Consider the following 17,938-nt stretch of genomic DNA (forward strand, 5'->3'; position numbering starts at 1 on the left):
ATGTTGCCAGGAGGGACGGGTCCTTGGGGAGGGACATCATGCTTGGGAGAGTGGAGGGACGGCGCAGGAGGGGAAGACCCTCTATGAGATGGATTGACTCGGTGACTGGGGTAATCAGGATGGGTGTGTCAGAGGCAGTGCGGTTGGCACAGGATAGAGCAGGGTTTAGGGCTATTGTGCATAGGGTCACTATGAGTCGCAAACGACTCGACGGCACATAACAACAACAACAACAAGATGATACACATGCCTCAAGGTAAGAGAGAGTTCAGTTCTGCTGTCTATAGGGTCACTATGAGTCATATTCAATTCAATGGCACCTAACTACAACAATAACAACAACAACATAGTTATAACCAAGAAAGTGCTAATATGTTAATATATTATCATTTAAACTAACAAGAAGCTGAATTCCATTTCCCAATTGAATAACAGGTCAAAGGTCTAAGTGCATTTCCAAGGCCAGTAAAATAGAAAAGATAGAAAATATTGGTCAAATGAAAAGAAAAGAGATGGTGGTATTTTTAAAATGGTGGAGACGTTAAAAAATAATCGACAATGAATTGATTCTGAATAATGGTAGCCTCACGACATGCAGGGTAGAATTGCTTCATAGGTGTTTCTTGGCTGTTATCTTTAGGGGAAAAGGTCACCAGGCTTTTTCACCACAATGCTTCTAGGTTGGTTCAAAGCACCGACCTTTCTGTTAATAGTTGAGGACAAGCTGTTCCACACAAGGACTTGGATAGAGGCATTAAAATTAAATTAATAAAACTGTAATAAAGGGAGTGAGAATCTCTTTACAAATAGAAAAAAAGACCAAAATATTTAACAGAGATGTAATTATATCCTCCTTACATGATATAAAATGAGTAAGGACAAGGAATAAAGATGACACAAAATTTGATGCCTTTGAACTGTGGTGGTAGAATATTCCATGGACTGTCAAAAGAACAGAAGGTACAGCCAGAGGCAAGGATGGTGAAGTTTCATCTCACATACTTTGAGCATGTTCCTAGGAAAGACTATTCCTTGGAGAAAAACATCATGCTTGGAAAGGTGGGGGGACAGTAAAAGAGAGGAAGACCCCCAACTAGGTAGATTGACACAGTGACTACCGCAATAGGCTTGCATGTGTCAGAGACTGTGAGGTACGCACAAGATAGAACAGGGTTCAGATCTGTTGTTCATAGGATCACTATGAGTCCTACTCAACTTGATGGCACCTAACAACAACAGCATGATAAGAAAATTTATTTGTCTATTCCCTGTCTCTACAGTAACACCACATAGCACCGTCAGTCCAGCAAAATCAATGAAAGCTTAGAGAATAAGCTCTCTGATGTCACAACTTTATGAATTCTCCACATGCCTGTTTCCAATTACTTGGAATTTTTTCTGTTGAAAATAAAAAGAATTTTTGAAGAGCCTATTAATGCAATTGAATATTAACCTTCTGTTTAAAAAAGAATATTAGAACAAAACGAGATTTCCCTAAGTGTGAACATTAAAGCAAAACCAAGCAAAGTCTTCTTCTAACTGGTAAGGAAAACAAAAGCTCTGAAGAGAAGAGAGCTAATGTAGAAAGAGAAACACAATAGGCCCACCCGATGGTCTCTCTCCCTCACACTGGACATATGTTGGTTCTCTGTGTCTGACTCACACTGGAAGTTTTCCCAGCAAACATTAAATGTCACAGCTAAAACTAGTTTTTCCTCTTGTTGGCCACAAATTTGTCTTCAGGACAATGTTATGTTGATTGTCTTGATAATAGTTTATACTAGTTGGCATTGTTTTGTTTCATTATTAACAAAATTCACTGGACACTGATTGGGGGAGTCAAACACTGTACTATATCTTGGTTCAAAAGTGATAAAAAGTATGCTAACTGGACATTAATAAATGACCACAGAAGGACATTCTTCACATGGGCATCTCCCATAAAATGAAGAGAAGGACAGAGTGCTGGTTTGACCAAGGCAAATGCGCCCCTACTTTGGGAGAGATGACTCAGCGTCAGTGGTTATCAGCTGAAAAGGTCAACAGAACACAGTGGTTCATAACTGGGAGCTGGTGGTGGGGCCAATTACATTTCTGCTGTCTTGGGCTATGTCTTTAATTTGAACTGACTCACAGGGCAAAGATAGACAAAACCAACTCTTAGAAATGAGGTCATTTTCTTAAAACAAACCATACAAACAAACAGAAAGTTTCTTTTTCTTTCTCTGGATTTCCCTGACACCAAAATTCCACCAGGGAGTAGAGTAATTCAGGCCAAGCTGAATGACCTTGGATTCAAGCCTTGGCTCTGCCAGCACTGATTATATAATATTTGACTTCTCTGAGTCTTAGATTTTTGATCTGTAAAATTAACCAGTCAGTGTGAATGGTCTTTGAAATCCTTTTTATATACACTTTGATTTTATAGGGCATTGCCAAATTTAGCAAATAAAAATACACGATATTGAGCTAAACTGTCATTTCAGACAAATAAACAATAGATATTTAGTATTAAGTATGTTTCACTCAATATTTGTGTCATATTTTTTTAATTTTAATTGTGATTTTAATGAAAGTTTACAGAAAGGTTTAATTTTCATTAGCTCGTTGCTGCACATATTTTTAATAAAAAGTATTAATGGGGTTTTTTTTTACATTTGCATTTAATTGAATACCTTGTATTTCATCCAGAAACCATAATTTCATGGCATACTTGCCTTTCGAAGTTAAAAATAAATATTACAGTAAATGGGACAATGCTTGTTCTTGGGGGAAATCTTATCTAAGATAAAGCAGATTTGCATCGGGAGAGCCAGCCTCTGTTGCATGGCTTGACGTCTCTCCATTGATTACACAGAATGGTTGTCACAGATGGCTGAGATTCAGGAAAAGGCTCCAGAGTCCTCTGACCCCGCATTCACCCAACAGATACTGGAAGTTAAGCATTCCAAGAAACACAGAAAAAAGGAAGGGGAGGAAAAAAGAATAGAGAAAGAAAAGAATAAATCAAAATTCACTCTTAAATAATAACAACAGATGATATTACGGACTGCTGGTATCCTTTCAAAAGATGTATTGAAGTCATAACACTATGGTACCCTTGAAGATGACTTTCCTTGAAAATAAGGACTTTGAAGATGTTTTCGGTGATAAAGATACTATAACATTATACAGATGTCTCAGCTCATTGGGGTTGAGTTGGAACTGACTCATCACTGATCTTCTATTGAGTTTCCAAGGCTACAAATCATATGGGAGAAAATTGTTCCTCTTTCTCTCAAAGAGCAGCTGGTGGATTCGAATCTCAAGAGCAGTATGGCCTTTGAGTGAACAGAAAAACTCCTTAGACGGTAAGAGAGTCTTAATAGAATAAGGTGTGTGGGTAATGAAATTACAGAAGAGGAGAAAACACACAAGAAAGAGACAGAGTGATGCTGATCTGTCATGTAAAGACAGATCATGGAATTTGATTGGCATGTCCACAAGAAAATAAATACCAAGGCTCTCCAGCTGCCATCAGAAACTTGAGGAGAGACATGGAAGAACTTTTCCCCTGGAAAGAATCATGGCCGCACCTCTGCTTTCAGATTTTCAACTTCCAGATCTATGACACAGTAAATTTCTATTCTTGGAAGCCATGCAGTTCATGGAACTTTGTTACAGAAGCCTGGAAAGCGGATTCAAATGCATTGAGGACTATCATATAAACTTAAGCTGAGAATAGAAAATGAAACTGACAACAGTGTTTAGAAACACTGGGTAAGAAAAAGAAAGATTTCAGGAGCATGGATTCTGAATCATACAGATGCAAAACCCCTTCACATCTTGTCTCTGTTGCACCTCATTATTGGTTTCATTTTTCTACTTGGTGGGAAATTTGTTAAGAGTTATTCATATGCAAATAGAAAGCGTTCATGTACAGAAATGAAAGAATACATTCTCAGAAGAAGAAAGCAAAGAGGTACTAGAAGACCAAACCCACAGAAACAAAATGGGCAAACTAGATTATTGTTTCTCCAGTTTCCACTTGAATTCTAATAACGGAATGAATGCATCAATACTTTCTATTTCAGACTAATTGGAAATTTTGATTGACTGTTTTTATGTATTCATTTTCTTAATTAAAGTAGGCGAATGGTTTATTCTGTCAGTTTGTCACTCTGTACTAGTTTGCACATTGCTGTGGTGCTGGAACTATGTTACTAGTATTTCAAATCCCAACAGGATCATCCATGGTGGACAGATTTTTAACAACTTCCAGATGAAGATATAGATGATAAAGAAAGGTCGAGCAATCAACTTACAAAAGTTACCCAACAGCACATCTATGTTTATTGTGGCTTTGTTCACAATAGCAAAGAGTTGGAAACAACCTAAGTGCCCATTAACAAATAAATGGATAGAGAAGCTCTGGTATATTCACATAATGGAATAATGCGCAGCACTGAAAAACAAGAAACTCTTACAATATTATTCAAAATGGGTCACCCTGGAGGACATTGTGCTGAGTGAAATATCTCAGTCACAAAAGGACAAATATTGCATAGTGCCACTTTTGTAGCATGGGACTGACATCTGAGGTGGGGTGAGACTGAGAAGAATTGGATAAATTATGTATATGCATTGAAACAGATGAAGGAGAGAACAGTTTAAGAGCAATATATGATTGGGTATTACGTTATGACAAGAGTCTAGAATGAAGGTTGCATAGTGGAGCATACTCAGGGTCGGTGCAGGGGCATGTATATCAATGAAGGAATTTTTCTTTTACTTTTCAAAGAAAAGAGTGAACTGGGGCAGGGGGAAGGGTGAGCAGGGAGAAAAATGCAACAATGAATGAGTGGAAATCCAAAATCTCTGTAGATGTTCATTAAAATTATTTTTAAAAAGTTATCCAATAAAAGCTCTATTGATTATAACCTAATTAAAAAATGGACAAAAGACTTTTCACAAAGGAAGACATTCAAATGGGCAACAGACACATGAAGAAATGCTCCAAATCACTGGCAATAAGAGAGATGCAAATCAAAACCATAATGAGGTACCATCTTACCTAGTAACAGTGGCAAAGTTTAGCAGGGCAGCAAGTAATAAATGTCGGAGAGGATGGGGCAAGAAAGGAACTCTTATATGTTGTTGGTGGGATTGTAAAATGGTACAACCATTTTGCAAGGCAGTTTGGTATTTCCTCAAAAAGCTGAACACAGAAATTCCATATGACCCACCTATTCCACTGCTTGAATATACCGTGAGGAAATGAGAACTGAGGCACAGAGACTTGTACACAAATGTTCATGGCAGCATTATTCACCATTGCAAGAACATGGGAACAGCCCAAATGCCTACCCACAATTGCATGGATTGAGAAAGGATGGTACATTCACACAATGGAATACTGTTGCAGGAGCAATGATTTTGTAAATTACTGCCTAACCTGGGAGAGACTGAAGAACACTATGCTGAGTGAACTAAATCAGTTTTTAAAAGGCAAATAATGTATAAGACCATTATTGTAGAATGAGTATGAGGATCCAAAGAGGGGTGGGGCTTAATCATAGGGTCACACAATTTGATGGGTAGAGGGAGGCATGGGTAAAGAAAAGGGGAGCAGTCAGGTGTGAAAAACAATGTATACGAAAAGAAGAGAGTGGGGGTGGGTGGAAAGTCCTACTGAGTTGTAGAGTTGGCAAAAAACATTGGACATAACATGGACTAGTAGAAGAATGAACAAATCAGTGTTAGAACAAATGAAACCACAGCATGTCTTAAAAGTGAAGATGGTAAAACTAGTTGACTTTACTTTTGGAGCTCTGGTAGTATAGTTGGTAGGGAGTTGTGCTGCTAGCACAAAGGCTGTGCCTCTCTGGAGGTTCAAATCCACCAGTGTCTTTTCAGGAGAAAGAAGAGCAATCTCTCACAATATTTACAGCCTCAGAAACCCAGTGAGGGATAACTGTGAGTTAGCATCAACTCCATGCCCATGAATTTGAGCTGCAATTAAATATACATATATGAAGAGCTTACCATGAGCCTAACACTGCATCATACATTTTCACAAATTCTCAACTAATTCTTGTTTACTTTGCAAGGTGGATCCCATCTCTTTTGTAGGAAGAATTGTGGCTTAGATAGACTAAATGGCTTGAGTTAGGGTTTTTGTTGTGCTGTGCCATTGAGTCGCTTGCAACTCATAGCAACCATATGTGTAACAGCTCTGAACCCTGCTGTATCTTGAGCCAGTTTCATTGTCTCTGACACACCTATCCCCATTACTTCGGTCACTGAATCAATTCTTCTCATCCAGGGTCTTCCTCTTTTGCACTATCTTTCCATCTGTCCAAGCATGGCAACATGCCCAAAGTATGTCAGATGGAGCTTCAGAATCCTTGCCTCCAAGAAGCAGCCTGATTTCACCCTTTTCAAGACAGACCTGTTTGTCTCTTAGCTGTTCATGGTATGTTCAATACTCTTTTCCAGCACCACAACTCAAAGACATCGATTCTTCTTCTGTTATCCTTAGTTCCTGTCCAGGTCTCTGATGCATAGCAAGTAACTGTGAAGACCATGACCTGGATCAGGTGCACATTAGTCTCTAGACTGACATTGTTGCTCTTCAATACCCTGGAGAGGAGGTCCCTTACAGCAGAATTTCTCAGTGTAATTCATCTTTTGATGTCTCGGCTGCTGGTACCAAGAGTGTTAATTGTGGAACCAAGTTTTTAACAATCTTAGTCTCTTCTCCATTTATCATCATGCTGTCAGCTGGTCTAGTGGGGAGAATCTTTGTTTTCTTGATATTGAGCTTCAATCTAAGTTGAAGGCTGCAGTCCTTGACCTTCTGCACCAAACGCCTAAGGTCCTTCGCAGTTTCAATATGCAAAGTTGTGTCATGTGCATAATGTGGTTTCTGATGTGTCTATCTCCAATCCTGATGCAACATTTCTCCTCATAGAATCAAACCTCCTAGTATGCATTGTTATTTTCTTTTAAAAAAATTATTTTAATTATTTTAATGAACATTTACAGAGATTTTGGATTTTCATTCATTGATTGACTGCAATTAACAATGTGAACTTGTTAGTAACTTAGAACTAATGAGGGGGGAATGTCCCTCAGATAGGAGCTACTTAAATATTTGATGAGTAATAAATTAAATGTTAATTAAATTAAAAAATGAAAAAATAGAGCCTCCTGGATGATCTCTCAATCATGTAGAAGGAAAAAGTTATGGAGATAGGATGCATCCCTGGCATACCTTTCCTGTTTTTGAACCATGCAGTGTTTCCCTGCTTCGTTCTAATTACTGCTTCCTGGTCCAAGTATAAGTTTCACATGAGCACAATTAAGTGCTGTGGGACTCCCATTCTTTTCAAGTTAGCCACAATATGTTGTGATCCACACAGTCAAATGCCTTTGTATAGTCAATGAAACAGAGAAAGACATTCCTCTCATACTCTCTGCTTTCAGCTAAGATACATCTGACATTGGCTATAATGTCCCCAGTGTCACTGTCTCTTTTAAACTCAGCCTACACATCTAGCAGTTCTCTGTTGATGTACTGTTCCAGTTGTTTTTGGATAACCTTCAGCTGGATCTTACCAGCATATGATATTAATGGTTTTGTTCAATTCTTTCAACACTCTGTTGGTTCACCTTTTTTTTTTTTGAAATGGGAATAAATATGGATCTCTTCCTGTAATTTGACTAGGTAGTTTTCTTTCAGATTTCTTGACACAACCTGGTGAAAGCGTACGCAACAACAAATGAGGGGCTGACATGAAATGCTAGCTCAGGTCTTCTGACTTCATGTCAAATGTTTATTTATTGATTTTTAAATCTTTCTATTTTTAAGGCAAAGAAGCCAACCTCCTAATGCAAAATCTGAACAAGTTGCACACCCCTGAAGAAAAGCTGGATGTTTTATTCAAGAAGTATGCTGAATTGGTAAGATCTTTGGTTCTCTTTGTAAGAAAGAAGATTGCTATTGCCTGAGCTGAGAAAGGGAGACTGTTGGTTTTTCCTTAGAGCCCTTTGCCAGTTATCTCAAACCAGACAAGCCTGGAATTCATAAAACTAGCCATTGTTTTATTTAAAAAAGGTAAGAAAGAAAAAGAAAAGCTAGGAGTTATAATAAAAAAAGGAAGAAAGAGGCTAGAGTCAGAGTGTACTCTAGCTTCATTTATGTGTGTAATTTGGGAGAAAGGAAAGAGAAATATATATATATCCATATATATATAATTTAATATAGCAGATATTTCAAAATTCCACTCAGCCATAGAATAAAATAAATTCACCCCATATAGTGATAAACATTTCTTCAATTTTACTTTCAGTTCTTGAACCCAGATTTTTTTAGTAGAAGCCCTTAGGAAAGGTGACTTTCTCCACAGCACCCCCACCACCACCTTGGGTCAGATGGGACACATTCTCATTGGATCTGGCCAATTGAAGACTGCCTCTCTGATCCACATTCCTCTTCCTCCTCCCTCGCTACCGGATGGATGGATGGATGGATGGATGGATGGATGGATGGATGGATGGATGGACAGACGGATAGACAGACAGACGGGCTGATGGATGGGGTGGTAGATGTGGAGTCTTTCTGCCCAGGCTCTGAGTCCTCCCTAATAAATTAGGAAGCCACTGCCAGTGCCCAGAGACTCCATGAAGGGGACTGTCCACTCGTCAGTACTCTAGAACTGGCGTCTGGAGCTAAGAGGCGAGCGTATTATGTTCAGGATCTCTGGTTTCGGTGATTCGTCACAAACACCTGCTGATGTGACGATGAAGTGGAAGAGAGAATGAAATGCCAGTGAGTTGCCGTGCAGAGCCCAGTCCCGCAGCTGGGCGGCTGCAGGATTCTGACTTGACTTCGCAGGTTGTTTCTCTTTCATTTCTGCTTCCATTCTTTTGTTTCTTCTTAAGAAGATGTTTTTCCCCACTTCATCACTTCTTTTGGAGAACTAGTGACAGGAAAATGAAATTTAAACACACAGCAAAATAACAACCCAATAATAATGTCTCCAGGCCAAAGGCCTATTTATCTAAAAACTACTGAAGTTTCAAGATCAGAGTCTCTCAGGGCTACTTCTAAAATCCGGGAATATAAATGATTTTTTTTTTAAAGCAACTGTTGGTGGGTAGGGAGGAAAATGTGCAACAAAGAATTAATGAAAAATCCAACTTTTCTGTAAATTTTCATTAAAATAGAAATTTTAAAAAAAGAAAATCCGGAAACAAATTTTCTGTTGTTAGTTTTGTATTTTTTTTTTTTAAAAAAGACATCATCTAAAACGTCATAAACTTCAGGCCCACAAACTGTTCCAATCCCTGCTAGCTTCTTGTCCCTGTGAGTGAAGTTATGTTTAATGAGTGCCTCGTTTTCTTCCATTTTCCTCTGACTTTATTCCTTTTGCACAGTGTGTGTCTTCCCTCCCCCCCCCCCCCCCCCCCGGCCTATTTTCCTTGCTTCTACCTTGCACATCTGTCTTGCCAATTGCCCTGAAGTATGGTACGCTGAGAAACATTCTGAAATCCTGAGGGAGTGGCTGATGAGTTAATTCTGCCAACTGTACTCTTTAAATTCTTTTTAATCACACAAACCACATCATAATGCTAGAAAAAGAAGGTTGAGTATCTTAAACAAAATTATCTATAATCTGTCATCTAGATCATAAACTTTTTTTTAAAAAAAAATCTCTATTCCTTCCCTGTGTTACTTTGTATGCACAGATACTTTTTATTTTAATTATCATCATAAAGTGCATATACATTTTATATCTGGGGTTTGGGGCTCATATTACAGACATTTCCCCAGGTAGTTCACAATCTTCATAATTATGTCTTATAAAAACTGTGCCATATTCCATTAAATGAACTCTATCCACTGATTCTCTAATTTGGGGACATTTCAATTCCTTTGACTCTTTTTTTCCCCCCCAATACTGCAGTAGTGAATATCACCATACACAAATCTGTTCTTTCTTTTTCATTTTTTTGTCACCTTGGGGGGAAGTTCCATAAATGGAATTACTAATTTAAAAGTATGAAGATTGTTTTCCTTTTTAAACTTAATGACTACATTTCTTACAAATAAATGGTAGAAATTGACAAAGCAAGTTGTTGCCATGTACTGTTGATCAGAACTGGCTTTTCAGAGGCAATAAATCATGAGGGAGAACAGCTGGTGGATTTGAACCACATACCTTTGCCTTGGCAGCACAGTTCCATACCACCAAGCTAATTGCATTAAAATTTGGCTAGCATTAATGACTATCCATCTAAGGGAGCTCTGGTGGCAGTCAGTGGGGCATTATGCTGCTAACGCCAAGTTTTTACTGTTCTGTCAGTTTGAATCCACTCAGGACTTCTCCAGAGAAAGATGGATACTCTCCTCCTGTGGGATTCACATCTTCCAAAAACCTGCAGGAGGATCAGCTATGAGTCAGTTCTGATTGGATGGCAATAAGTCGAGTTTATTAACTATCTGTCAGTAAGTCCAATGCTATAAAATAAATTGCTGCTGTTATCTGACATAAAATTGGAACTGAGTTATAACTGACCCTCCAGCAAGTTCATAACAATATAAATTACAAGGGAGGAGATTGTGCATCTTTCTCCCGTAGAACAGCTGGTGATTCCAACCGTGTGCCTTTGAGATAGCAGCACAATTTCTTATCCACTAGGCCACTAGAGCTGCCTATAAAATAACCTGTTGTTGTCGTGTTGTTGTTGTTAAGTGCTGTCGAATTGAGCCTAACTCATAGCGACTCCATGAACAATAGACTTGAACCCTGTTCTATGACCACTGTCATTTCTCTACAGGACCTCTCCAGAGTGCTAAAAAGCAATGATGTCAGTCTAGAGACTAAGGTGCACCTGATCCAGGTCTCGGTCTTCTCAATTACTTGCTATGCATCAGAAAGCTGCACAATGACTAAGGATAACAGAAGAATTGATGCCTTCAGATTGCGGTGCTGGAAAAGAGTGTTGAACATACCATAGACAACCAAGAAAGCAAATAGGTCTGTCTTGGAGAGGGTGAAACCAAGTCTCTCCTTGGAGGCTAGGATTTTGAAGCTCTGTCTCACTTACTTTGGGCACGTGGCCAGGAGAGACTGGTTCTTGGAGAAGGACATCATTCTTGAAAGGGTGAGGGGCCAGTACAGGAGAGGAAGTCCCCGGATAAGATGATTGATACAGTGACTGGGGCAGTGGGGGTTGTTGTGTCAGAATTAATAAGACTGGCTCAGGACAGACCAGGGTTCAGAGCTTCTGTATATAGCAACACTGTGGGTTGCAAGCGACTCAATGACACATAACAACAACAACAACAACAACAATGAGTTTCCAGAGGCATGTGTTTAGCAAGTGGATGCCACTCCTGCTTCCAATTAGTTATCAATGTAATGATTAAAAAAAAGTTTGGCCCATTATTGTGCTCTATTCACTGTTTCCCTTTAAATTTTCACCTAAAGCTTATATCAAGAGCATTGACATTTCATTTTTAGTGCCACGTTCTGGACTTGGCAGTATTCTGGACTAACACAGGTGGCCCCTTTGATGCCCACAGCATTGGTGTGGAATGCACTGCAATCTATCTGAAATGTTCTCCATGGGCAGTGGGCAGGAGCTGGCCTACTTACACCCCAAGTGAAGAAGGCCCCTAACATTCAAGAGATTTCTACTCAATTCTACCCTCACTTTCTATACTCTTACACTTGTATTGTGACTGACAATAAACTTTTTTAGGTCTAAAAGATCATTCTAGGAAAAATGGACAGGAGCGAATTGGGCAAAAGTAAAGAAATAAATAACATTTTCTTGTCTAATGGGAAAAATGCTTAGAGATTTTACTTCTTAACTTAAGACACTAAAGCCCATTTCACTGCTCACGGGTTTTGATATTACCATAGAAAATGTTCTGAAGAGTAGTGTTAACAGAGAATAAATCATCAGATTCAAAGCTGTGAATCAAACTGCCACTCTTGCTTGCAATGAAGGATTCTCCATCTATCAATAATTTCATATAAAGTAAATATCCTCCCAAAAAATTTTTTGTGATTATTTGGTGCCATTGAGTTGATTTTTAATTCCAGAGATCTTGCGTAAAAAGGATTGAAACCCCGCCCAGTCATTTCGTCCTCCCAGTCTCTGTCGTGCTTGATGTTACAGTGACTGTCAGTCTATTTCATTTAGGGCTGTCTTCTTATCCTTACAGAATCTTAATTCCATATTTTCTGTCATTTTATTCATTAATAGGTAAGGATAAGTTAAGTATGAACAAGAACAGCTCATGACTAAATTAAAATATTATCTAGGAGAATTTTCTTTTAATTATCTAAACCTTAATGTGCTAAAACAACATCAGAGGTACTATTTTAATTGGCTACTTGGCATTGACTTTGAGTTATTGTTTTTTTGGGTTTTTTAAAAATTAATAACAAAAAATACTGACAGAAGGAGAAATGGCAGATTAGATCCAACATCAGTCATAATTATATAGGGGCAACGTCTGAGTTTATTATTAAACTACAAAATCAACATTTGATGAAAAGTTGGCTTGGTTACAGTGTTTTCTTTTGTTAGGAAATTTCCCATACATTCTGGGAGCTCTTAAGGCCTTGGTCCATAGAGAGTTGCACTGCTAAACTGAAGTCTTTGGTCTTAGGTGATTCGCATCTACCAGCGGCTCCACACGAGAAAGACGCTCAGCCTTTTCCCACCACAGTTTACAACACTGAAAAGCTAATGGCGGGTCGCTAGGAGCAGAAACTAACTCAGTGGCAGTGACTTTGATAAACATTCCCGTGAATCTAAAATATTTGACCAAAATTAGTCAATCACCCTTTTCCCCCCACAAAAATTACCGAAAGTTAAGGGTTTATGTTTTAGAACAAAGCAAAATTGACTTAACTAAAATTGTAGTGGTGGTAGCCTAGTGGCAAGAAGCTGAGCTGCAATCCCCAAGCATTCGAGGCCAATAGCTGCTCCACAGGAGAAGGGCAGGCAATCTTCTCCCATGTAATTAGCTGCCTCTGTAAACCTGTCAGAAGGTCAGATATGGGTCGGTTCCAACTCTATGGTACACCACCACCAGAACAACAATAAATTTCAAACATCAGCTAGAATATTAAATGGTCAATGAATGAGGATCTCCCTTTAAACTCATGAAGGAGCCTGATGACACCCTCAGATGCTAACAGAAAGGTTGGCATTTCAAATTCATCAGCCACTGCAGAGAACAGGGTGACAGTCTGCTTCCTTCAAGATTTACAGCCTTGGAAACCCCAGAAGGCAGTTCCACTCAGTCCTATAGGATTGCTGTGAGTCAGAATTAACCCAACAGCAATTAACTTGGGGTCTCCTTGTCTTTTTATCTACATGCGGAACAGATCATTCAGGTGCTGGGCTCTGTGAGAAGGAATGTGACATCAGGATTGGAGGAAGGCTCATCAACAACCTGTGTTATACAAATGACACAAGCTTGTTTGCTGAAACTGAGGAGGACTTGCTATGTTTGCTGCAGAAGGTCAAGGACTGTAGTCTTCAATATGGATTGAAGTTCAAGATCAAGAAAACAAAGATTATCACCACTGGGTCTATTGGCTGCACCATGATTGATGGAAAAGATTGAGGTTCTTAACAATCTCAGCTTGCTTGGTTCACCACTCTTGATATCAGCAGTCAGAAAATAAAAAAACAAGTTGCATTAGGAAAGTCTTCTGTCAGGACCTCTGCAGAGTACTGAAGAGCAATGATGTCAGTTTAGACACTAACGTGCACCTGATTCAAGCCATGGTCTTTGCAATTACTTGCTAGGTATCAGAGAGCTGGACAATGACTCAGGATGACAGAAGAATCAATGCCCTTGAGTTGTGGTTCTGAAGAAGATTATTGAACACACCATGGGCTGCCAAATGCGTTTGTCCTGGAGAAGGTGAAGACAAGTTACTCGTTGGAGGCAAGGATTTTGATACTTTATCTAACATACTTTGGGCATGTAGCAAGGAGGGATCAGTCCTTGGAGATGGACAACATACTTGGAAGGATGGAAGGACAGCACAGGAGAGGAAGACCCCAAATGAGATAGATTGGTACAGTAACTGGGGTTATGGGGTAAGTGTGTCAGAGACAGTGAGATTGCTTCAGGATAGGGTAGGGTTCAGAGCTATAGTGCATTGGGTTACTACGAGATGCAGGTGAGTTGACAGCATATAATAACAACAATGAAACACATATGGATATCCTTTCAGCAAGAGACATTAGACGGTATCTGGAGGCAATTTTTGGATGTTACAATTTGTTGTGCTGTTAGCATCTAGTGTGTAAGGTCCAGAGATGAAATACAAAGGACCTCTGACCAAAAATTGGAAGCATGAGTGGCATCAACTTCCTAAACAACAGGCCCCTGGAAACTCTATGAACTTTGATAAACGTCTATAATTATAGAAAGGCTTCAGGTCTTTTGTTCACAGGCTCACTGTGAGTCGTGCTCAACTCACCAGCAATCAACAAAAACAACTGACCCAAGACATCTCTAGTACTGAGGTTGAAAATCTTGCCACAGGGTTTAATCCATGAAATAAAAAGTATAGACAATAATGACAATAATAACAGCATGTAAATTTCAAGAGAGGGCAACTACTTGTTTATAATCCATGTATAACACCAAGGATTTTCACTCCTATCTAATGATTATGGTTCAAATTGAACAGATCTCATCTACCATATGAATGTGAAGTTAGCATCAGAAGCAGATAGCAAAATATGATTGATTTCTTCATTGAACTTCAAGCAGGCTATGCATTTTAACCAATATTTATTATCAACTCAGCCTTGTTTTTCTCAAAGCTAATTCTCACCGATAACTTGACATTGCTCCTGAGCGTGAAGATCTCATATCACAAATGAATATCCTTGCTTTAATTTGGCCAGGACTTATAGTGGTAATCTCAGTGTGGGAGAAGGGAGTGGAGAAAGGCGTAGGATAAAGAATGAAGTGAAGAAATCATGGTATTCTTATTTATCTAGCTCAAAAAGAATAAATGCTTTTTAAGAGGGGGGAAATCAAGGCACCCTCCAGGGCTTATGTGATATCTATCTCCATTTTCATCAGGTTCTATGAGATACCAGTAATGACTGAGCCCCAGAAACATTCAGGGCTTCCCAGGCCTCTTCCTTTCACTTGTCTAACAGGGTCCATCACCTTCCTGGCTAGTGTACCATCCAGGCACTGAGAGAACTGAGTCCTGCAGAAGACATGCTGTGGACAAAGGGTCTCAGCCTGAATACAGACACAATGATTGTCATTAGGAAATAGTCTCTCCTAGAATCTGTTGGTCTCTGCTGGCTCCTGGTGGTTGACACCCATATTCTCCTGACTACTGCACAGGCTGAGTTCTGCTTTGAAAGCCTAGCATCATTAGCAGAAACTGTCTCTTCCCTACATTTTGAGCTACATAAGGTCAGATAACATCTTAAAGATAGTGAGCTTTCAAATCATCCAAGTAGCTATTTCAGGAAGTTTCTTCAGCATCACCCTTCATCAAAAACTCAATTCAATGCCTCCTAGTGGGAACTGACTCATAGCTGACCCTCCAGTGGGTTTTGGAGGCTGAAAATCACATGGGAGGAAACTGCCCATCTTTCTCCCTGGAAGGCTCTGGTGGAGTCAAATCGGCAGGGAGAAGACACCTTGGAGTTAGGGGTGCAGCTCTCAAAAGACTGTGCCACCAGAATCAACTCAATTCAAGTTGGAACCACATGATAGCTGACCCTCCGGTGAATTTTCAAAGATTGTAAATATCATGAAAATAGATGTCTCATCTTTCTTCGCTGGAGGAGCTGGTGGATTTGAACCACCTGCCCTTGGGTTGGTAGCATAACTCCCTACTGACTTGGCCATAAGTTCACCAGAGCAAGACTCAAAAACCCCCCTAATTGCTGTTAAGTTGCAATCAACTCATAGCCAACTCCCAGTGAGTTTTCAGAGGCTGTCAATTGACCAGAGGAGACTGGCCACCTTTCTACCGTGGGACAGTTGCTGGGTTCATAGAATAATGTTGCCAACCATAGAAAATAAGCATGTGAAACACTAAATTAGGTTTGTTTTACAGAGAAACAGTGTCAGTATGTTGGTATGTATATCCCATGCAATGTTTGGATATACTTACTAAAGAAATTTTTTTTTATAAACTCCTTGCCATCAAGTCTGTTCGGATTCATGGTAACTCTACGTATCGTTGTTGTTATTATGTGCCATCAAGTTGCCTACGACTCATAGCGACCCTATGTACAACACTGCTCTATCCCTTGCCAATCTTATTGTCTCTGACATGCCCATCTTCTTTACTCCAGTGTCTGAAACAATCCATCTCATCAGGGATCTTCCTCTCCCGTGCTGTCCCTCCACCCTCCCAAGCATGACATCCCTCTCCAAGGACTGATACCACCTTGCAGCATGTCCAGATTATGTCAGACAGAGCTTCAGAATCCTTGTCTCCAAGGACCAGTTTGGCTTAACTTGTTCGTTCTCCTAGCAGTTGAATACTCTTCTCCAGCACCACAGCTCAAAGGCATCATCAACTCTCCTTCTATCATCCCTAGTCCAACTCTATGATGCGTAACAAGTAATTGCAAAGACCATGGCCTGAATCAGGCACATCTTAGTCTCTAGCCTGACATCACTGCTCTTCAGTAGTTGGAAAAGTCCCAGACAGCAGACTTTCCCAATTCATCTTTTAATTTCCTGACTGCTGGTACCAATAGTGTTGATTGTAGAGCCAAGCTATCTGAACCTGACAATAATCTTAACTCCACATATTACAGACTGTTAATGATCAATAGGGTTATAATTGCTGTAATCTCTACAAAAGTATGTTGTCAAGTGTTTTGTAAAGCCATTCAGTAGGTTTGAACTACCATCTTTTAGGCTGATACCAAGTGCAAACTATTTGTGTCATCCAGTACCTTTCTAAAGAAAGGTATTCTTTATGGCTCTGAAATTAGAATCTGAATAAGTATCTAGTATTTTAACTGGCAGGTCCTTCCTAAGAATCCTGCGTCCTGAGATGGACATCACATGGTACAATCTTTCTGTCTTTCCTGCCATTCCTGATAGATTTGTTGCAACTGGTGGACAAGTGTGAAAGGAATTCTGAGGCCCCACCTGGGCTGGACAATAGCATCACTATTTACCCTTGAGAAGCCTGAATGGGTGTAGACAGGTGCAGAGAAGATCAAGCTACAAATATTAGCCACGCATGACACTGCACTGGGCACTGGCTACTTCTGAGGTCTGGGTGAAAAACTGTCCACACTTAGTCGGCCAAGGGATACTTTCTCGGCTTTATCTTCATAATCCATTGTAAAGCCTAGGATTATAAGGATTTCATCTTCTGTTTACCAAGAACCCTCTTTTCTCTTGCCTCTTTTTAAAAATAGCTGCTCTAGGCTGGAGGGCATTATGATGAGTAAAATATTTCTGTCACAAAAGGACAAATACTGCATAATCTCACTATTATGAAAAAGGACAGATGGGGTGTGGGGTTAGGGAAAGAATAGGAAAGAGAGGATGGTTAATGAATACTGCATTAGAACTGATGAGAGGAAGAACTATCCAAAAGGAATATATGATTAGGCATTATCTGTATGACAACAGTCTGGAACAAGGGGTGCATTGAGAGGTGTGCTGGAGGAGGGGGGAAGAAGAGGAGAAGACACTGGGAAACAATGAATTAAAAATAATTAAAGGAAATCATTGTTGTTGTTGTTGTTATGTGCCATCAAGTCGCTTGTAACTCATAGTGACCCTGTGTACAACAGCCCTAAACCCTGCTCTATCCTGTGCCAATCGCACTGTCTCTGACATACCCATCCCGATTACCCCAGTCACTGAATCAATCCACCTCATAGAGGGTCTTCCCCTCCTGCACTG

General features: G+C 39.6%; 1 protein-coding gene across 1 annotated transcript in view; it reads left to right on the plus strand.

The window, feature by feature from the left end:
* The window catches only part of TXLNB (taxilin beta), a 73,906-nt gene that overhangs the window by 14,324 nt on the left and 41,644 nt on the right, over positions 1-17,938 (plus strand). Inside the window, exon 3 of the mRNA XM_006884941.1 lies at positions 7,853-7,944. Coding sequence (XP_006885003.1) covers positions 7,853-7,944 — 92 coding nt within the window. The remainder of the gene's footprint in view (positions 1-7,852; positions 7,945-17,938) is intronic.

The sequence above is a fragment of the Elephantulus edwardii genome, unplaced genomic scaffold (assembly GCF_000299155.1).
Source record: "Elephantulus edwardii isolate Elephantulus edwardi_28Jun2011 unplaced genomic scaffold, EleEdw1.0 scaffold00039, whole genome shotgun sequence".
NCBI classification, from domain to species: domain Eukaryota; kingdom Metazoa; phylum Chordata; class Mammalia; order Macroscelidea; family Macroscelididae; genus Elephantulus; species Elephantulus edwardii.